This window comes from Hypomesus transpacificus, unplaced genomic scaffold (genome assembly GCF_021917145.1).
Source record: "Hypomesus transpacificus isolate Combined female unplaced genomic scaffold, fHypTra1 scaffold_42, whole genome shotgun sequence".
Classification (NCBI taxonomy): domain Eukaryota; kingdom Metazoa; phylum Chordata; class Actinopteri; order Osmeriformes; family Osmeridae; genus Hypomesus; species Hypomesus transpacificus.
In genome coordinates, this window is record NW_025813938.1 from 725,583 (window position 1) to 742,611 (window position 17,029).

General features: G+C 44.5%; 2 protein-coding genes across 4 annotated transcripts; one reads left to right on the forward strand and one right to left on the reverse strand.

Moving 5' to 3' along the window:
* The first annotated feature begins 450 nt into the window (after positions 1-450).
* On the forward strand, positions 451-8,491 carry golph3a (golgi phosphoprotein 3a). Of its 2 annotated transcripts, XR_006955765.1 has the most exons (5): positions 451-919; positions 5,137-5,268; positions 5,913-6,027; positions 6,150-7,219; positions 7,260-8,491. XR_006955765.1 is itself a non-coding variant. In XM_047016719.1 (4 exons), exons 1-4 carry the CDS (start codon positions 707-709, stop codon positions 6,572-6,574), a joined length of 885 nt encoding a protein of 294 aa, XP_046872675.1. In that variant the 5' UTR covers positions 451-706; the 3' UTR covers positions 6,575-8,491. The 2 variants fall into 2 exon arrangements, 1 of the variants encoding a protein (XP_046872675.1); XM_047016719.1 differs by having other exon boundaries at positions 6,150-8,491.
* Positions 8,492-10,160: 1,669 nt separating this feature from the next.
* LOC124464842 (von Willebrand factor A domain-containing protein 7-like) lies at positions 10,161-15,982 on the reverse strand. 2 transcript variants are annotated; one of them, XM_047016718.1, is made up of 15 exons: positions 15,885-15,982; positions 15,576-15,775; positions 14,527-14,796; positions 14,278-14,371; positions 14,054-14,176; positions 13,599-13,785; positions 13,209-13,381; positions 12,956-13,068; positions 12,743-12,859; positions 12,132-12,332; positions 11,914-12,046; positions 11,626-11,772; positions 11,426-11,518; positions 10,942-11,213; positions 10,161-10,760 (listed from the first exon to the last, which is right to left on the reverse strand). In XM_047016718.1, the coding sequence occupies exons 2-15, from the start codon at positions 15,762-15,764 to the stop codon at positions 10,473-10,475; spliced, it is 2,400 nt and encodes a 799-aa protein (XP_046872674.1). In that variant the 5' UTR covers positions 15,765-15,775; positions 15,885-15,982; the 3' UTR covers positions 10,161-10,472. The 2 variants fall into 2 exon arrangements, with proteins under 2 accessions (XP_046872674.1, XP_046872673.1); XM_047016717.1 differs by having other exon boundaries at positions 15,576-15,966.
* Positions 15,983-17,029: the final 1,047 nt, after the last annotated feature.

Consider the following 17,029-nt stretch of genomic DNA (forward strand, 5'->3'; position numbering starts at 1 on the left):
ACAACTGCTGTTGAATTGCAATGAATGGGATGTCAAAGAAGATAATCTGATCTGGATTAGACCAAGATTTATGTGAGTCTTAGATTAGCAGAATACAATCCTGAACGATGCAAGATGCCACAATAACCTCACACCGACAATTTTTTCAAATGTTGGTAATGTACAAGGAGGAATGCAGTTGTCGTGTCAGGCCAGTTTGGTTGCTTTTCAGATAACGACTCTACTTTTTTGACAAATTTCACCTACTATAGGCCTAAATATAATCCAGCAGATAATCAATTATTTGATCGAATATTGAAATTCCAGAGCTGTTTCCGACGATCAGTTTTAAGACTACCACAAACTTTCACCATCTATTGTCACCTGTTCTCAGTAGTTAAACTGCTCACACCCATCCTCTCTTGATTACCTGAGCCTCCAACAGTGCCACATCCACCGCTATCGTCATCACTGGCCGCCATATTGGACAAACTGGACTCGCTAGCTAGAGTGAACGAGACAAGTAGGAGGCAGGTAGCTGGAGAACACAAGTGCTTCGCCGTGGCTTTTAATGTAACGGCATTGGTGGCTGTGTTGTTGTCAGCATAGACGAAACACTCGACCGCACTTCTATGTGTCGACATAACTGAAGAAGTGTAGGATCTCGGCCATAGAGAGTCCGAGGGGTATCGTCTTTCGTTGTTGTTTGGACTTGGTATTGGTAGACATGACTTCCTTGACACAGCGGAGCTCCGGCCTAGTGCAGAGGCGGACCGAGGCCTCTCGTAGCGCTGCCACCGACAAGGACAGAGGATCTGGGGATGAGGATTTCGAGCCACGGCGCGGTGACGAACAGGACGAAGAAGAGAAGGGAGACTCAAAAGAAACTCGACTCACTCTCATGGAAGAAGTACTGCTCCTGGGACTGAAAGACCGCGAGGTATAAACGCTAAATGTCATTTCTTACATCTTGATAATATTAACGCTGGCTCGATTGCAAGCTAGCACGAGAGCAACCGATAGCTAGCTAACACTATATTTTTGTCAACATTTACGTTCTCGTCGTCTACTACCATGGCTATTGCTTGTAGCTATTCTACTGAGCTAGTCTAGTTTGTCTTTTAGATGGCCATCAAATCAGATGTTGTGGGACGTAGCTAGCCCATCATGCTAGCTAGAAAGTTAACTACAACTGGATGTCTAGTTCAATAGGAAGTTTGACCTGTCTAGTTTAGCCTACACGTTCCTAGTTTTGAAATTGTGCATGCTAGCCTAGCTTGGTAAGCTACGTAACTATTGTGATGTGTACAAAACGATCTCCCAGGCTAGTTAGCTGGGTTGGGACCTAACTTAATCAAGTTAGTTAGGTAGCTAACACATGTCACTCGGGAATAACATTTATTTGGATAGGCTAGCATAGCTAGCTGACGTGAAGATCGACATTCTTTCATAGCTATGTTGAAAATGTATGTTCACCACAGCAGCCTCGACTTTACATATCGGTAAAAATTAACGATTTGTTGTTCTAGGTACATTTGGTAAGTCATATAGCGAGATCTCAGAATACAAGCAAGTCAAATCTGAAATTGTATAATTCTTAAACCGTTGTTGGATAAAGGTGTGGCATTTATATTTATGAAGGAGATAAGATTCCTTTCCCCATAAACGCTTTAAAAGTACCACACTACTGTTACCTCCCCTCCCCTTGTTATTCTGTATTGACAATCAGCACAATGTTCTCAAATTCACCAACTTGAAAGGTTAGACTCACATAGATGGTACAAAGGTTGTTTTAAACCCTGCTTTAATCTCGTATAGGGTTTCTGTAGGCAATGAACAGGCCCGAGTTTTCAAAAAAGATAGTCATAACAACAGCTCATGTTGTAGTTATCTAATTTGTGAACCTCTTCCTCAGATAAGGGACAAAAATTGGATTTGAGGAATGTGCTGTCAATTACTGATAACAATAGCTTAAACGTGTTGTTGTGGTTTGGAAGTACGTCCAGAGGAATGCAAGCTGAAGATGCTAAATGCTTAGGTGTTCATGGTAGGGTGATCCGTGTAGATCAGGGGTGCCTGATAACGACCATTCATTTGAATCAGGTGTGTTGGAGCAGGGAAACATCTAAAACATACAGGACAGCGGCCCCTGAAGACCAGGATTCGACACACCTGGTGTAGATGGTTCTGTCGTTAGCAATCCTGCTTCTGTGAACTCACGCCCCCGTACACGTATCACATGGTATTCCAATAGACACAATACCTATAGCTTGGTGAAACCAGTTGTTCTTGAAGCTGCGTTTCATCTTTCGACTCTACGTCATGCTCTTTATTTGACTGCTAAAGAGAGCGTGCAAATGTGGAGCTGTGTGCGATCTGGTGACAGTTCAGACCGGTAAGGATGTTGATTCAGTCAGCGTGGGGCTGGTCTTGGGATCTGTCTGAACTGAGGACGAGGTCCAGAGGTGGCCCTGAGTGAGAAATGTCATGAATATTTGAGTCCTCATTCCCCAGGCTCCAAGACTTACAGTATTCAGCAAGTAGAATTATGCTTCAGCAGCATATTTCATATCGTACATAAAGACACGGTGTGCAGATTTTCATGGTATTTCATCTCTACTGCTGACTCCATACTGTCTGTCGCACTCAGAAACTTAGAGCAGGTCTCATATCACAACCAGGACTAGAGAGTAAAGTGACTTAATGTCCAGAAAGTAACACTGCTGTAAAGATGTGCCAACTAGAATGATGCTAAGTCTATTCCATCACTCTGTAGGTCACACTTTGCAATGTCAAGTAGTGATGGGAAGTTCGGTTCTTTTTACTGATTCGGTTCTTTGAATCTCGTTCAGTAAAATGAACGAATCTTTTTTCGAGTCATTTGTTCATTTCAGGGGGGGGGGGGGGGGGGGGGGGGCTGGGGGGGGGGGGGGGGGGGGGGGGGGGGGGGGGGGTTGGGGGCTATACGTCCACTGCAAAGGACATATAGCACCTATACGTCCACTGTAGGTTAGTGCATGACATGTGCACCAGCAAATACTATTTCAAAATAAATTCCTGCATTAAAATAATGTATCATGAGTTTGTATGATTTGGTCATGTATTATCACACTAGCATTTAATTATCACGTCAAACAATTACACTGCACTAAACTGTAAGTGTAAATGTAAAGTGAAAATAACAAAACCAGTCAGTATGATGACTTGAGCGAATATCATTCATTCACGTCTTACTAAAACAGCGGCCACGCGAAAGGGAATAAGGAAACTGTTTCCTCTACTAAAAAATACAATGCGGGTCACGTGAAAAAAGGATCCAAAGACTCGTAGAAAGACCGAGTCGGGGAAGGAACTAATCATTCGTTTCCTCTAGCTACAGAGCCTATGCAGGTCACGTGAAAAATGATCCAAAGACTCGTAGAAAGACAGAGTCGGGAAAGGAACGAATCACTCGTTGAGAGGACTCGTTACTCCCGAGTCCTTATAAGGATTCGTTCAAAATGAACGAATCGTTCACGAACGACACATCACTAATGTCAAGTCTGGGGTCTATTAAAGCCACTGTTGTTGGTTTAGAAAGCATCAGAACCCTTCACTTCTACACGCATCGTTTCATTTGGAATCAGAGGTGCATGCGTGGTATATCGACCCTGCAAGCTCACCAAGTTATCCCTCCACAGCTCAATCCCCCAGTTAGCTTCAGTGCGGCTCTTCCTGCTCGCTAACTAGCCTCGACGGACACCCCACCTCGTTCATGGGAGGGAGGGAATTCAGCCCAGGACCCAGGCGGGATTCGAACCCAGGTCGCTGCAGTGAACTACGGGGGAGGCCCTCAGCTTTAGACGTGTTGAACGGATGTATGTCTGGTTCTCAGGAAAATGGAGGCTACCTTTACGGTAACCCCTCCCATCATCAGATCTCTTCACAGTGGTTAGTCTCCACACACGCTCGTGGCCTCACTGCACACAGTCATGTATGCTCACACAGCCTGGCGTGGGAATGGCTTCCATGGAAGTGTTAGCTCTCTGGTGGTCAGAGGGAGGGCGGGGCCGCTCTGACTGAGCTGTTAACACACCTGAGAGTGTGTAGATGCTGTTATTGCTGCCTGTTCCGTCTCCCGGAAAAAACAAACAAGTTTAGGCCTAGCCCTGCCTGCTGGATAAAGATATTGGAACTAGAAATGATAGAAGCTCAACTTCTCCTAATGGGAGGCATGTGTATCTTTCTGAGATCTTATTCTACTGGCTACCCTGATTTGGCCCTGCCTACTTCGAAGTACATTTACCATGGTTACAGGCATGTCTGTGTGTCCATGGGGTTTGTAGATAGACCTGTACCTAGATAGACCTTGTTGGTAGCCAGTATTCCTCAGAGGGGATATCTACATGACATGACTCTACTCAGAGCAGGGCTTGTTGGGAGAATCGTTGACAGTGACAGGCGTCTCCCTAGCAGTCAAACCTAAAGGGCCTGATCTTTAGCTCTGCTCCTGTCGAGCTGGGAATCATGGCTGCATCGATACCTCAACCCTACAGGCTACTGCAAAACATATCTGTAACTAAATTCCAGTTGGTGTAATCACCAACACAATGTCTGCTGTAGGATCCACCAGTTGTTTGTTGGGAAAGAGTAGCTGGACATGTCCCTAGTCTTGTCAACACTGCCTCTGGTAGAGAAGCTCTCCAGCTATCTCTCACCACACTAAATGGTGATTTTCTTTTCAGAAATCCTCCTAGTTTGTTTTGTAGGTCATTTATTAAAATGATTGTGCCTGGGAACTCCCCCTGCTTTGTCATAGGGGGTCAGATGGCTGAGCGGTTAGGGAGTCGGGATATTAATCAGAAAGTTGCCGGTTCGATTTGCGGCCGTGCCAAAATACATTGTGTCTCGGGGGGTATGTCCCTGTGCTTATTGTAAGTCGCTCTGGATAAAAGTGTCTGCTAAATGATTGAATATCTATCAAATCAGAGGTATGTTCATGTCTCCCTTTCACAAGCAGTGTCACAGAGGGCTTCACACACGCCCACAGAACTGCACCCAAACCAACCAAACTCCTCAACGAAGGGAAAAACACAAATATCAAAACAGATCCCCAGAATGACGCTGCATGGTGTGTGTTCCGCGGGGGGTTTCTAACGTGCCTCCTCTCTCCCCCAGGGCTACACCTCCTTCTGGAACGACTGCATCTCATCGGGGCTGCGTGGCTGCATGCTCATAGAGCTGGCCCTGCGGGGACGGCTGCAGCTGGAAGCATGCGGCATGCGACGGAAGAGCCTGCTGGCCAGGAAGGTGAGCGGGAACGTGGCTGTGTACCACTGTGTGTACCACTGTGTGTGTTTTTACGGCTGTTAGTGTCTGTGTTGAACTGGACAGTTTGATTGTCAGTGTGTACTTTGGGCTCATCACAGTGTGTAAATGTGTGCATCTGTGTTAAGATCGAACTGCGTCATAACCCTGTCAAGAGCTCTGCTTCCCACAGGAACATGTATCCTTTAGGTGTATGCTGCTGCCAGGGTTAGCTTTGACAATGAGGCTGAGCAAAGTCACAGCAGGAGTGTGTTTTAACACTCCCACACATGACTAACATGGCCAGGCCAGACTGAGCTGGGCAGGGCAGGGTTAGGTCACCATGCAGTCACACTTTCTCATGACTTGGTTATGAAGCCTTTGCCATTAGAGGGAGCTGTTGCACATAGTAAATCCATTGCTTAAATCAAACTTTTCAAGAGCATTGTTTGTTCTGTTTAAAAGGTACACACCAGATTACACTGAGAAAGTCATCAGAATAAACCATAGTGTTTTTTTCCAGTATTAGTTATTTCATCAGAAACCTGTTGTAGCGGTATGACCTCAGTGTACATGGTACTGGCTCTGTCCTGGTGATCTCGGGGCCGCCCAGCGTGGTGTGTTCTGATTGGTGGTTTTGTCTCCAGGTGATCTGCAAGTCAGACGCCCCGACGGGGGATGTGCTGCTGGACGAAGCCCTGAAACATATCAAGGAGACCCAACCTCCTGAGACTGTGCAGAGCTGGATAGAGCTGCTCAGCGGTGAGACACCCACCTCACCCACCTGGACACCTCACACACCTGTGTAGTGAGGTGTGTGGTAAATAAATAAAACATTTATTTCCACGATATTCACTCTCCTCTGTGTGCTGTGGTTCCTGCAGGTGAGACATGGAACCCTCTGAAGCTGCACTACCAGCTGAGGAACGTCCGCGAGCGTCTGGCCAAGAACCTGGTGGAGAAGGGTGTCCTCACCACGGAGAAGCAGAACTTCCTTCTGTTCGACATGACCACCCACCCGCTCACCAACAACAACATCAAGCAGCGGCTCATCAAGAAGGTCCAGGAGTCCGTGCTGGAGAGATGGGTGAACGACCCCCAGCGCATGGACAAGCGCCTCCTCTCCCTCATCTTCCTGGCTCACTCGTCGGACGTGCTGGAGAACGCCTTCGCCCCCCTGCTGGACGAGCAGTACGACCTGGCTATGAAGAGGGTGAGGCAGCTGCTGGACCTGGAGCCGGAGGGGGAGGGTGCCAAGGCCAACGCCAACGAGCTGCTCTGGGCTGTGGTGGCTGCCTTCACCAAATGAGGCCGGCGGTTTCCTGGCAACAACGTCTTGGGTTTGTGATGGGGACGAGGGGGTGGGTGACAGGAAATTGAGATTTTTGGGGTGGGGGCAGAGAGAGTGCTGGCCTGCTAGGTAGGAACCAGACTGACTCGCCTCCTGCCTGGGCTTCAGGACCAGACCGCCCCACCCTTCTCACCCTCCCCTCCTTTTTGGTTCCTCTTCTTTCTTGACCTGTAGATAACTATCCTCCCACCCTTCTCCTTCATGCTCCTCCCCCTTTCTGCCAGATGTGTCATTTAATCGCTCACTTTTTCAAAAGAAAATGAACCGAAGAAAAACGAAAATAAAACTCTGAACTCTGAGTTTGAGTACTGGGTAATGTTACGGACAGCAGACTGGCTGAATCGGAGGCCTCCATTCATGTTCTCTGTTCCCTGAACACACATTTATATATATATATATATAAATCCTAAAGTATATTAATCCAACAATTCTGTTCTTCTGTGTACATGCACATTTCATGTACAAACATAGCTGCAGTATATGAATGGAAAATATTCCTGACAAGTCTTGAAGTTGATTTACTCTGTCAGACATGACACGATCGGAAGTCTTTGTCGTTTTCACCTTTGTTTCTAAAAGCTGCTCGTCGGACCGGGGTCACAGGTGTGTTCCTCCCTGTCCAGACAGAGGAACCTTCTGACAGGTGTGTTCCTCCCTGTCCAGACAGAGGAACCTTCTGACAGGTGTGTTCCTCCCTGTCCAGACAGAGGAACCTTCTGACAGGTGTGTTCCTCCCTGTCCAGACAGAGGAACCTTCTGACAGGTGTGTTCCTCCCTGTCCAGACAGAGGAACCTTCCACGGTCAGGCCCTCTACGCTGAGGGTGCAGCCCTGGCTTGGTCTAAAGAAAAACAATATACATGTGGGTTTAGAGAGGGTATTTCTAGCAGGGATTCAACTGTTTAAAGGAAAAATCTATATTAGAGTGATCTTTAACCCCTCTGCAGTTTGGACATCTCCATGTGCCCCTTGGTAATATAATTTGGTAATATAAAGGCACCATCTGCCCAGTTTTCCATTTATAAATGTGATTTTTCACTGTGTGCAAGGATTGTGTCTTGCGCTTTGCTTTCTCATAATGCTTTCAAAAATCTATAATCGGTTTATTTTTTTAACTTTAAAATAATCAAGACATTTTAAAATAATTCAATAAAATCCAGCGAATGTGGTAGTTTGTGTGCATACCAAGGTCTGAATAAAACAATCAAAGGATGGGGCTTCACATTCCAGTTCTTTCTATATGAAGACTCGCACAACCCTTCTCTGACTGCTTTGGTTAGCTTGGACTCTTGAGCGAAACATGTCTGCATTTATATATTTTCTCTGGAGCGGGTGTTGATCTGGACATTTGGGGGTTAGTCTACTGGTGTAAACTGGGGTTTTCCAAGTCTCCGTTATCCCCCCCCCCCCCCCCCCCCCCCCCCCCCCCCCCCCACGTCTCCTGGAATTTGTGTGTGTAAATGACAAGAAAGCCTTTTGACCAATCACCATATCTTGCTCTTATTTTTACGTTGCATGATTTTGAAATGTTATTTTTTGGGTTTCTTTTCTCAGATGCTTATTTGTATTCATTTAAAATGCAATAACTTTTTGTTACTACATTCTTTTTGCTTTTTGTTTTCAAATCCATGTATCTTGGTAATGGCATTGCTTAGAAGCTAGCTACCTTCATGTAACGTATGTAGCGAAGACTGCGTCGGATCATCGGTGTTTCTGGGCAGTGATGCAAGTTAGCGCGTCAGACTGCAGCTCTATAACGAGGTGCGGACTTAGAACATGGGCTGAATCTGTAGATTTCATAATAAAGGGACCTCTAATCTGTATACTTTTATTTGACCATAAAATAAACTAAGATCTTGGAAGTGCCTGAATAACATTTCACAGTTCATTATTTTTTGTTTTATTTGACGTGTGCGCATTCTTGCATGGGTGATATTTTTGTAGTCTCACATAAATTGTTGGTTTTATGCTTTTGATTCAAAAGTAGATATAACATTGTGGTGACTGCTATGGGAAGTAATTTCTTTGCCAAACATTTAATACCAGACACCCCTCTAAATGTGGTGTGTATTTCCACCAGGAACATTAGAGAAAGTGGATTCACCGCTAGGTGGCGGAACAACACCATGATTCCTGACTCACCTACCGTTCCCGCAACTGAGTTTTGATTAGGATCTAGCTACACCTGCAAATGAGTTCCATTCTGAGCTGAATTCTACGGTCCAATTATCCCGAAATCATGCAATGTACACCCTTCATTATATTGATTATCTCCTACCCAACATTGTTGGAGCAAATGCTGTTTCTGTATTCAATTTAACCGCCAGCACAAGTTTTCAAAGTAGAGAGGATTTTTGATTTGTGAGGGTAAAATCACTCGTCTACCTAGCCCCGCAATGCGCCCACACATGGTAGCCATCACCGCGTGTCAGGTCCTTATGAAGTTCTGCAGTCCTGCCGGGGTTTGGCCACAATCGCCCGGTTTATTGTTATTGAATTTGAGACGTTAGACGAAATGCTGCGGTAAAAAAGGCTAACAATTATGATAGTAAACAGTCACAAACGCGTGTTTAGTTCCTTTTCCCTGACCTTGAAATTGAGCCCATCTTTGACACAACCGTTTTCCTGTAACCAATGTTGGACTGTTGGCTTGAAAAACGGTGACCTGTGTAAGTTGAGTTCGGTCTCTGAATAGAAGTGTTCAGTTTCTGTGACACATTATTTCGAATTCACGGTGATTAAGAATTTTGTCCATCTCTTCAGAAACAGTGTGACTAACTGGGTTCAGCAATCCGCAGATTGGAAATAGTTTAACAAACAGCTCAACATAAAAAAGCCCAGTTCAGACCAGGGGCGTCGTTAGACCCTTTTTACTGGGGCACGTGCCCCAGTATAAATCTGCTGTGTCCCAGTCAAATCTAAAGTTTGAGTTTTAACAATTTACTTTATTAGTCAGTGCATTAATTTAGGTTGATAATCCCTGAAAAAAACAGTAAGAAAACATTACAAAACAAAAGAAAGTTTCTATACGAGAGGCCTACCGATCATCTTACTTTTACAAAAACAGAAAAACAATATTACATGAAACAAAAAGAAAATTGTACGCTTGAATTAACTATATATCTCCCTGCCAAAGCTGATATCAAACTTGTCTCCCTAAACTGTTGTATAGTGGGTTAAGCAAGAGGAGTCTCTATAGCCTAGTAGTGTATTGTGCGCAGCACGCTTGGAAGAAGAAAAAAAAACGGATATGAATACGGGCCTGTGCACCAATACAGTTTTATGTCGAACAACGCCACTGGTTCAGGCAGAAGTACTTGCAAAGTCTCTGAGGCATGATGGTCAGAGGACTGTTGATAGTGAATAGAGAACAAGAATAGCATAGGCCTACAGCCTTATTATTGGCAGAATAGCACATCATAGACGTGACTGTTATCCGAACACAGGTTAAAGTGGGAACACATTAATCAATAATAAAACAGATGAACAGATTAGGTAGCAGATCTACTGATTGTGATTAACATAAGCACACAAAAAATCAAATGTCTTCCGCAACGGGAAATTTATTATGGTCCAAAAAGCATCCACAAATCAAGAGTTAAACCACAGCGTTTTAAATCCATTTCATGTAAGTGACATACAAAACATTGGCACTTCCAAATACAGACATACTTTAAAATACGATGATACAAGAAAGTTTCAGAAATTCCCCTAAATCACTTGACATTTACTCAATTATCTAATGGCATCCGTCGATATATCGAACTGGCAGTTGCGTTATCATGCGACACATACAGGCTAGCTATAGTCCATTATCAGACAGGCAACAGCAGTGAGACACAGAGCAGACGACAGACCTAGCAGTCTCTCTGCAGCGCTGGAGAGTCTGCAGGACCCGGGGCCGTAACCTCGACGATCAAGGTGACGTCACTGCCCATGGGCGTGTTGGTGGATGCTGTGAACAGGGCAGTTCCTTTAGCGCTCGTCCCGGCCTCCAGAAGTAGGCTGGTCGGAAAGGAGGAAGTGAACCCCCTGTCATTGGTGGCTTGGATGGTGATGTGTCCTCCCATCCCATTGGTTGACACGGTGAAAAAGACAGAGAGGGGCTCTTCTGGGCTCAGGTCACTATTGCAGGTCACTACAGCCTGACCAATCAAAAGGCAAAATAGACAGTCTTGGTAACTGACACCACACAATGGCAAATCACACACAATAGTGACAAGTAAGATGATTCACAAATACCCTAACCATTAGATGTGTCTCTCTGGATTGAGAGCTAGTGGAGGAGCTGTGGATAAGTAATATCTGGCTGACCCGAAGGCTTACCATGACCGTGAAATCGGAGATTCGGACCCGAGTGGAGGACTGTCTCCGGTAGATGATCGGTGCAGCCCGGACTCTGCTGCTGTTCACTCCACTCAGACGCACCCAGTAGTCGCCCACAGGAACTCTGCCCATCCTCACCAGGAAGCTCCTGCCGCCCAGGGGCTCCACGCTACCGTTGACCTCCTGCGCCCCCGAAGACTCCACCAACACCACCTCAGTCACCTCCAGAGAGTCGCTGCCCGTTACCGTGATCATCATGGTGGTATTGCTGGCTGGGAGGACGTGAACATGGAGGGTAAGGAACTGGGAGACCTCAATATGTGGTCAAAGCTTCTGTCAGTTGAGGAAAGTTCAAGCAGGAAATATAGCTACAAGATACACAGCTTTTCGATAATATTTGAATGCAAAGTATTAACTTGACGTCAGCTAGCAGCAGTTAATGGTTGAATTAACACTTTGTGTTGCTAGATCATTTATATCTCACCAGATGTCGGGCGGGTGTTTAAAATGGATAATCCCAGATCAGGACCTTGAGTCTCCTCCACAAAATCAAATAGGAAGTTTATGACACTTTTACCTGGAACAGGAAATACATAGTAAAGTCATATCCATGGATATATTTATGTTAAATATTGTTATGCTCAATGTGCCTTTTAAGTAAAGTTTTAGTCAGATCTTTCTCACCCACAACTTTCAGATGGTAGGGCTCGCTAGAGTCCATTCTGATTGCCCACAGCCCCACTTGTTTAATCATCTTCACTGTGTTTAAGTTTCCCACAGTTTTGACTGTTGCCAGTGAACCACTGACAACACGATGACTCTGAGACACACCTGTAGACACAACAGCAAGGTGAGATGTTGGTTTCCAAAGATACTGAGTAGCAGAAACACACACTGAACCGGATCATTCAATTATCTGCTAAAATGGTTACTACATGGGGGGTAATTCAACTGCTTCAAGACTGTTGTCACCTGAGGGGCTGATGAGGGTGAAGGAGGGGAATGACCCTGTGACATACATGGTCACATTTGTCACAGATTCATCCACCAAAAAAGAGAAATGATCTGCTTTTCCATGGTTCCTGACTGCCTGCAGAAGAGTCACCTGAGAAAAAGGAGAGATGTCAGTGTGATATGAGATGCCAAGTGTGACTGGCAGGTGGTTCTGTGGATCATTATCTCTGTGGTACCAGGTTGGAGCTGGTGGAGTCTGAGATGATGCTGGTGGCCTCGGGTAGCTGGGCCTTGGTGACCTGGATGGCCAGTCCCCCGGAGGCCTGGGCCAGGTTCCTGTACAGCTGGGGGTCCAACACGCCCATCTGAGAGGCCTGGTCTGGCTCACCACTGCGCCTTCTCCTCTCCCCGAACGACCCAGTGAGGAGGAAGTGCACCTGAATGTAGCAGTAAAAGAGAGAGGAGATTGGCAGGTATTTAGATCATCAGGAATTACTCCACTGTGAGTCATTGTTTGTGCCAGGCACGCAATGGGCCGTTTACTAAACTGAGGCCGCGAACAAGGAAATCCCCAGGCTCCAGGTAGGTTCCAACCCTACTACTACTGTCACCTGGTGTTGGATACATTTTTACATCGTAAAACCTGGTGGCTGAGCGGTTAGGGAATCGGGCTAGTAATCAGAAAGTTGCCGGCTCGATTCCCAGCCGTGTCAAATTACGTTGTGTCCTTGGGCAAGGCACTTCACCCTACTTGCTTTGGGGGAATGTCCCTGTACTTACTGTAAATCGCTCTGGATAAGAGATTCTGCTAAATGTATATGTAATGTAAAAAGCATGACCTACTCACCACTGACTTGTGTTGCTCTATCAGTGCAAGCACCGTGCCGGCCAGGTATGTGTCTTTGGCCACGGCGTCAGTGAAGAGGAAGATCTCAGAGGAGGGAGGAGCACTGGTTAGCGCCAGCTACACAACACACCAGGGAAATACCACAGAGTGCTGTTAGTTTGGACCTGGTGACAACCTTTTTAGAAATGTGACTGTTTTAACTGTTGGTGTCACCTGGAGTCCTGACAGACTCATCTCAGGGAAGTCTCCACCACCTCCAGCTGTTAGGCTGTTTATCTGGGCTTTGAAGATGTCTGGATCTGTTGTTTTTGTTAATGGCCCGAAGTCTGGTTACGCAGAAAATTGCAATTACATTTTGGATTTTTTGTTGATAAACTCTATACTTACTGCACTGGTTGCAGGTTTGAAAGGCCACAGTAAAAACCTGCATGCACCAAGTAATAATTGACCAGTGAGAATGTCCCACCTGGATCGTTGAAGGGGATCAGGATGTAGTATGAGGGCTCATTTGCTGTCCCCCTCCTGCTGTCAATGATGACTGACGCCACCCTCTTGACCTCAGCAATGTCTTCAGACATGCTGACTGAGGTGTCGATCACGAAACACATAGCCTTGGATCGACGGGAGATCCCCATCATCCTGAGGAGAGGGAGGGAGGGAGGGAGGGAGGGAGGGAGGGAGGGAGGGAGGGAGGGAGGGAGGGAGGGAGGGAGGGAGGGAGGGAGGGAGGGAGGGAGGGAGGGAGGGAGGGAGGGAGGGAGGGAGGGAGTGAGTGAGGGAGTGAGGGAGTGAGGGAGGGAGGAAGTGAGTGAGGGAGTACTAGACAGAGTTATACAGCGTTGTGCACTCTTGATACCGTAGGAAGGTTCTGTCCCCGGCGAAGCTTCGGACGTCCTCCAGCAGCTGTCTGGTTGCAGCTTTCGCCACATCCGTTGCGGTCGCATGTAGAAAGCCGTGGCTGGACTTCAGGTCATCCTTGTTGATTCCCCCTGTAGGCTCTATTCGGCTGGTCAGGTCGGCTAAGCCTCCATGGCTGCACTTCCCTGTGAACAAGTGCAGTTGAGGGCCGGTCAAGTGCTCATACAACATAGGCTGAGGGTTTGAATCCTGCCGAGACCATTTCCTGCATGTCCTCCCCTCTGTCTCACTACATTTCCTGTCAATCTTAACTGTCTGTCCAATTAAAGCAGCAATGCCCTAAAATATATCTTTAAAGGTGCAGCTGATGATTGTAAAGGAAACTTTGATGCTCCTGTCTTACATGTTGGCAGAGACTGTAGAAGCCATGTCTGGAATACAGTAGAGGTTTACCCATTGGTTTGGACTTTTGACCAAAGTAACCAGTGATTAGTATGTTATCTCGGAGGATGTTTTGGAGAATGTTGTTGTGACAATCATCATCGACACAGCTTTGACAGGTGGGTGTGGACTTATCTGATGAAAAGAAAAATGGATGCATAAACAATGCATTATTAAGTTTCATTTTCAGTATTGCTCACCTTACATTTCTCAAAACATTCAGTCAGAGAACATACCTGCAACATTGCCAAACGAAAGGTCTGATCTGATAAGACTTAGATGGGGAAGTTTGTTTCCTAATTCAATCCAGTTACTGTGACTGTAGAAATCCTTTTGGGTATGAAATTAAAGACAGATGCAATAAACATGCAATTCAATCACACAGAAACTCAAATATTGAAGCATTTCAAACAAGAATTTTAAAATATTTCAACATTTACAGACTGTTGTGTAATTGTTTGTATTTGTCAGTGCGCAGAACAGACCTGCACAGTGTGCATGATACTTCCTAGTTTCTCTCTTGCATCTTCAAGGTTTCCTTGTTTGAGCTTGTATTTGACAACTGCCAGGCCATCAGTAATCACCTTTTTTCCCCTCACAAACTCCTCATTGTCAAAGTGATACTCGGGATTGAAAAAATGGATTATGTCCACATTTACATTTTTCCATTTCATGTCACCTTTGGCACGATGAAAACTCTCAGACCCTGATGAGGAGCAGGCTTGTGCAACGCTCTCAGTAGTCAGAGGTTTGGGCTTCATACACACACACACACAAACACACACATATTGTCTTTACAAAAACATATTGAAACTTTTTTTGTTTATTGCTTACATGCATTTGTCAATACTGAAGCCACTGTTTTAAAACTATTCACACAGTTTGCATTAAAAACATACATTACATACAACATACATACAACAAAACAGTTATTCTCACCTCCAAAACTCACTAAAACTGCCAAAACACTTTACATGTCTCAAAATGAGCTCGTTTGACCATAACACTGGCCACAATTCTCACTCAGAAAGCATACATTGCCACTGACCTAAAATTATTAACTTTTATCTTCGAAGTTGGAAAGATTTTTCAACATTGATTCACATGAATCAATGTTTCATGATAAAAAAAGAATAACACCTTTTCACTGACCGCTAAAGTCTACACAGGAATTAATCAAAAATCCAGGAATTTGCTCCAGTATAATATTTTTTCCACATTTTTGTATTGTAATTTACTTTTGTATATTGTATTTACATTTGAATATAGTAATTGACTATAAACAAAAAAGCACATGATCACATGTATAGAGTAATCACTCAAACTGTACAGTACTTTGAGAGTTCTAGTTCTCCCTCTCTCATGCATTTTGAATGTATACCCTTCTGTCTGTTTGGAAACAAGTCAAAAAACTGCTGAAATTGTAATTAGCTGTGTCTAAAATTATTCCATAAATATGTGGCTTTTTAGATTTCGTTGTTTCTGGTTATTCCAGAAATGCACAACATCCTTAATTCTAGTATTTTAATCTTACCGGTGGAATGACATTTTGCCCCTCAGTGTTGGCGACGTCGATGCACACCTGCAGAGTTGTCTCTAACACTGCCTCCTCTGTGATGTCAAAGTGACCCTTGGAGCCGTCTTTAGAAAATCTCAGGAACCCAAGTACCCCGTTGTCCAAGATGAGGATAATTAGAGAGACTAGTGCTACCAGGGACAGCATGATCAATATATCTGAGAGGGAGAATAATAAACAATCCTGTGATTAATGAATAGACAGAAGTTTATCGATTTATTTTGTGAATAAGAGAGTCGCTGTTGCAGTAGTAGAAGAAAAGCATACTGCACTTGAGGAGGTCTCGATTATGAAAGTATGTTTCCCTGCATTATCTGCATTTTATATGGAACCGCCTAACAAAGGAATGTCACTCTCAATTTTTTTACATGTTTGACTGGTTCTGTCCAGAATCTAAGCAGAAAAAAAAATTCAAACACATAAAACATCTCATGGTTACTTATCTGCTGTTTGGCGACTCATGTTGCTTTGTGATCCACAGACCCAAGACATGCCATAAAATAACCTGTAGTTTTTAAACATTAGACAGAGACAAACTTGTAATTTAAAAGAAACCTTTGAATGTGTGTCCAGAAAACCATGATTCTTCATCCAAAGACATTTTTATGTTTTATATATATGTTTTATTCAAAATACAACATAGACAGTCTTGGTTAACTGACACCAATTGGCGATCGCACACAGTTGTGACAAGTCAGTTGATACATAAATATCATAACTCTAGTAGTTCAAAAAAATTAGGAGAGAACGAGAATGAGACAGCAAGTGAAAGAAGCATTGATGGAGGACCAAAATGCCCTCTTTGGAAAAGTATGATTTGTCCATGGCTGCAGTTCTTTATTAAAAAATGCAGATGAGGGCATCCCAATAGCTCACCGATCAAGTGCTCATAAAACTGGCTTTTTTTCTGGCCAGGACCATTTCCAGCATGTCCTCCCCTCTGTCTCACTACATTTCCTGTCAATCTTCTCTCACTGTCTATCCAACTAAAGCAGCAATGCCCTAAAACATATATATTTACAAGTGCAGTTGATGATTGGAAAGGACACTTTAGGACACCTATCTTACATGCTTGCAAAGACTGTAGAAATAATGTCTATAATACAGTAGAGGTTTACCTTTCGGTTTTGATGGTAAGCTGCTAGTGTATCTGATGGTTAGTATCTTATCTCTGAGGATGATTGAAGAATGTTGTTCAGACAATCATCATCAACAAAGGTTTGACAGTTCTGATGAAATGTGCATCCATAAACAATGCGCCTAGTGTGCCTAATGCACACACACTTTCGTTTTCAGTTTTGCTTACCTCACATTCCTCGAAACACTCAGAGACAATACCTGCAACATTGCCTAATGGGGTGTGTGATCTGATAACAAAACAGCCCTACAAGGTATGTTAAAGGAGATTGTAT

Bases quoted from the DNA above. Each gene is read 5' to 3' on its own strand.
- golph3a (XM_047016719.1), top strand. From the start codon at position 707: ATGACTTCCTTGACACAGCGGAGCTCCGGCCTAGTGCAGAGGCGGACC. The intron at 920-5,136 runs GTATAAACGCTA...TCTCTCCCCCAG, and splicing joins TGGGACTGAAAGACCGCGAG to GGCTACACCTCCTTCTGGAA. The intron at 5,269-5,912 runs GTGAGCGGGAAC...TTTTGTCTCCAG, and splicing joins AGAGCCTGCTGGCCAGGAAG to GTGATCTGCAAGTCAGACGC.
- LOC124464842 (XM_047016718.1), bottom strand. From the start codon at position 15,764: ATGCTGTCCCTGGTAGCACTAGTCTCTCTAATTATCCTCATCTTGGAC. The intron at 13,382-13,598 runs GTATCAAGAGTG...CCCTCTCCTCAG, and splicing joins GGGGACAGAACCTTCCTACG to GATGATGGGGATCTCCCGTC. The intron at 13,069-13,208 runs GTGGGACATTCT...CTGCGTAACCAG, and splicing joins GATCCCCTTCAACGATCCAG to ACTTCGGGCCATTAACAAAA.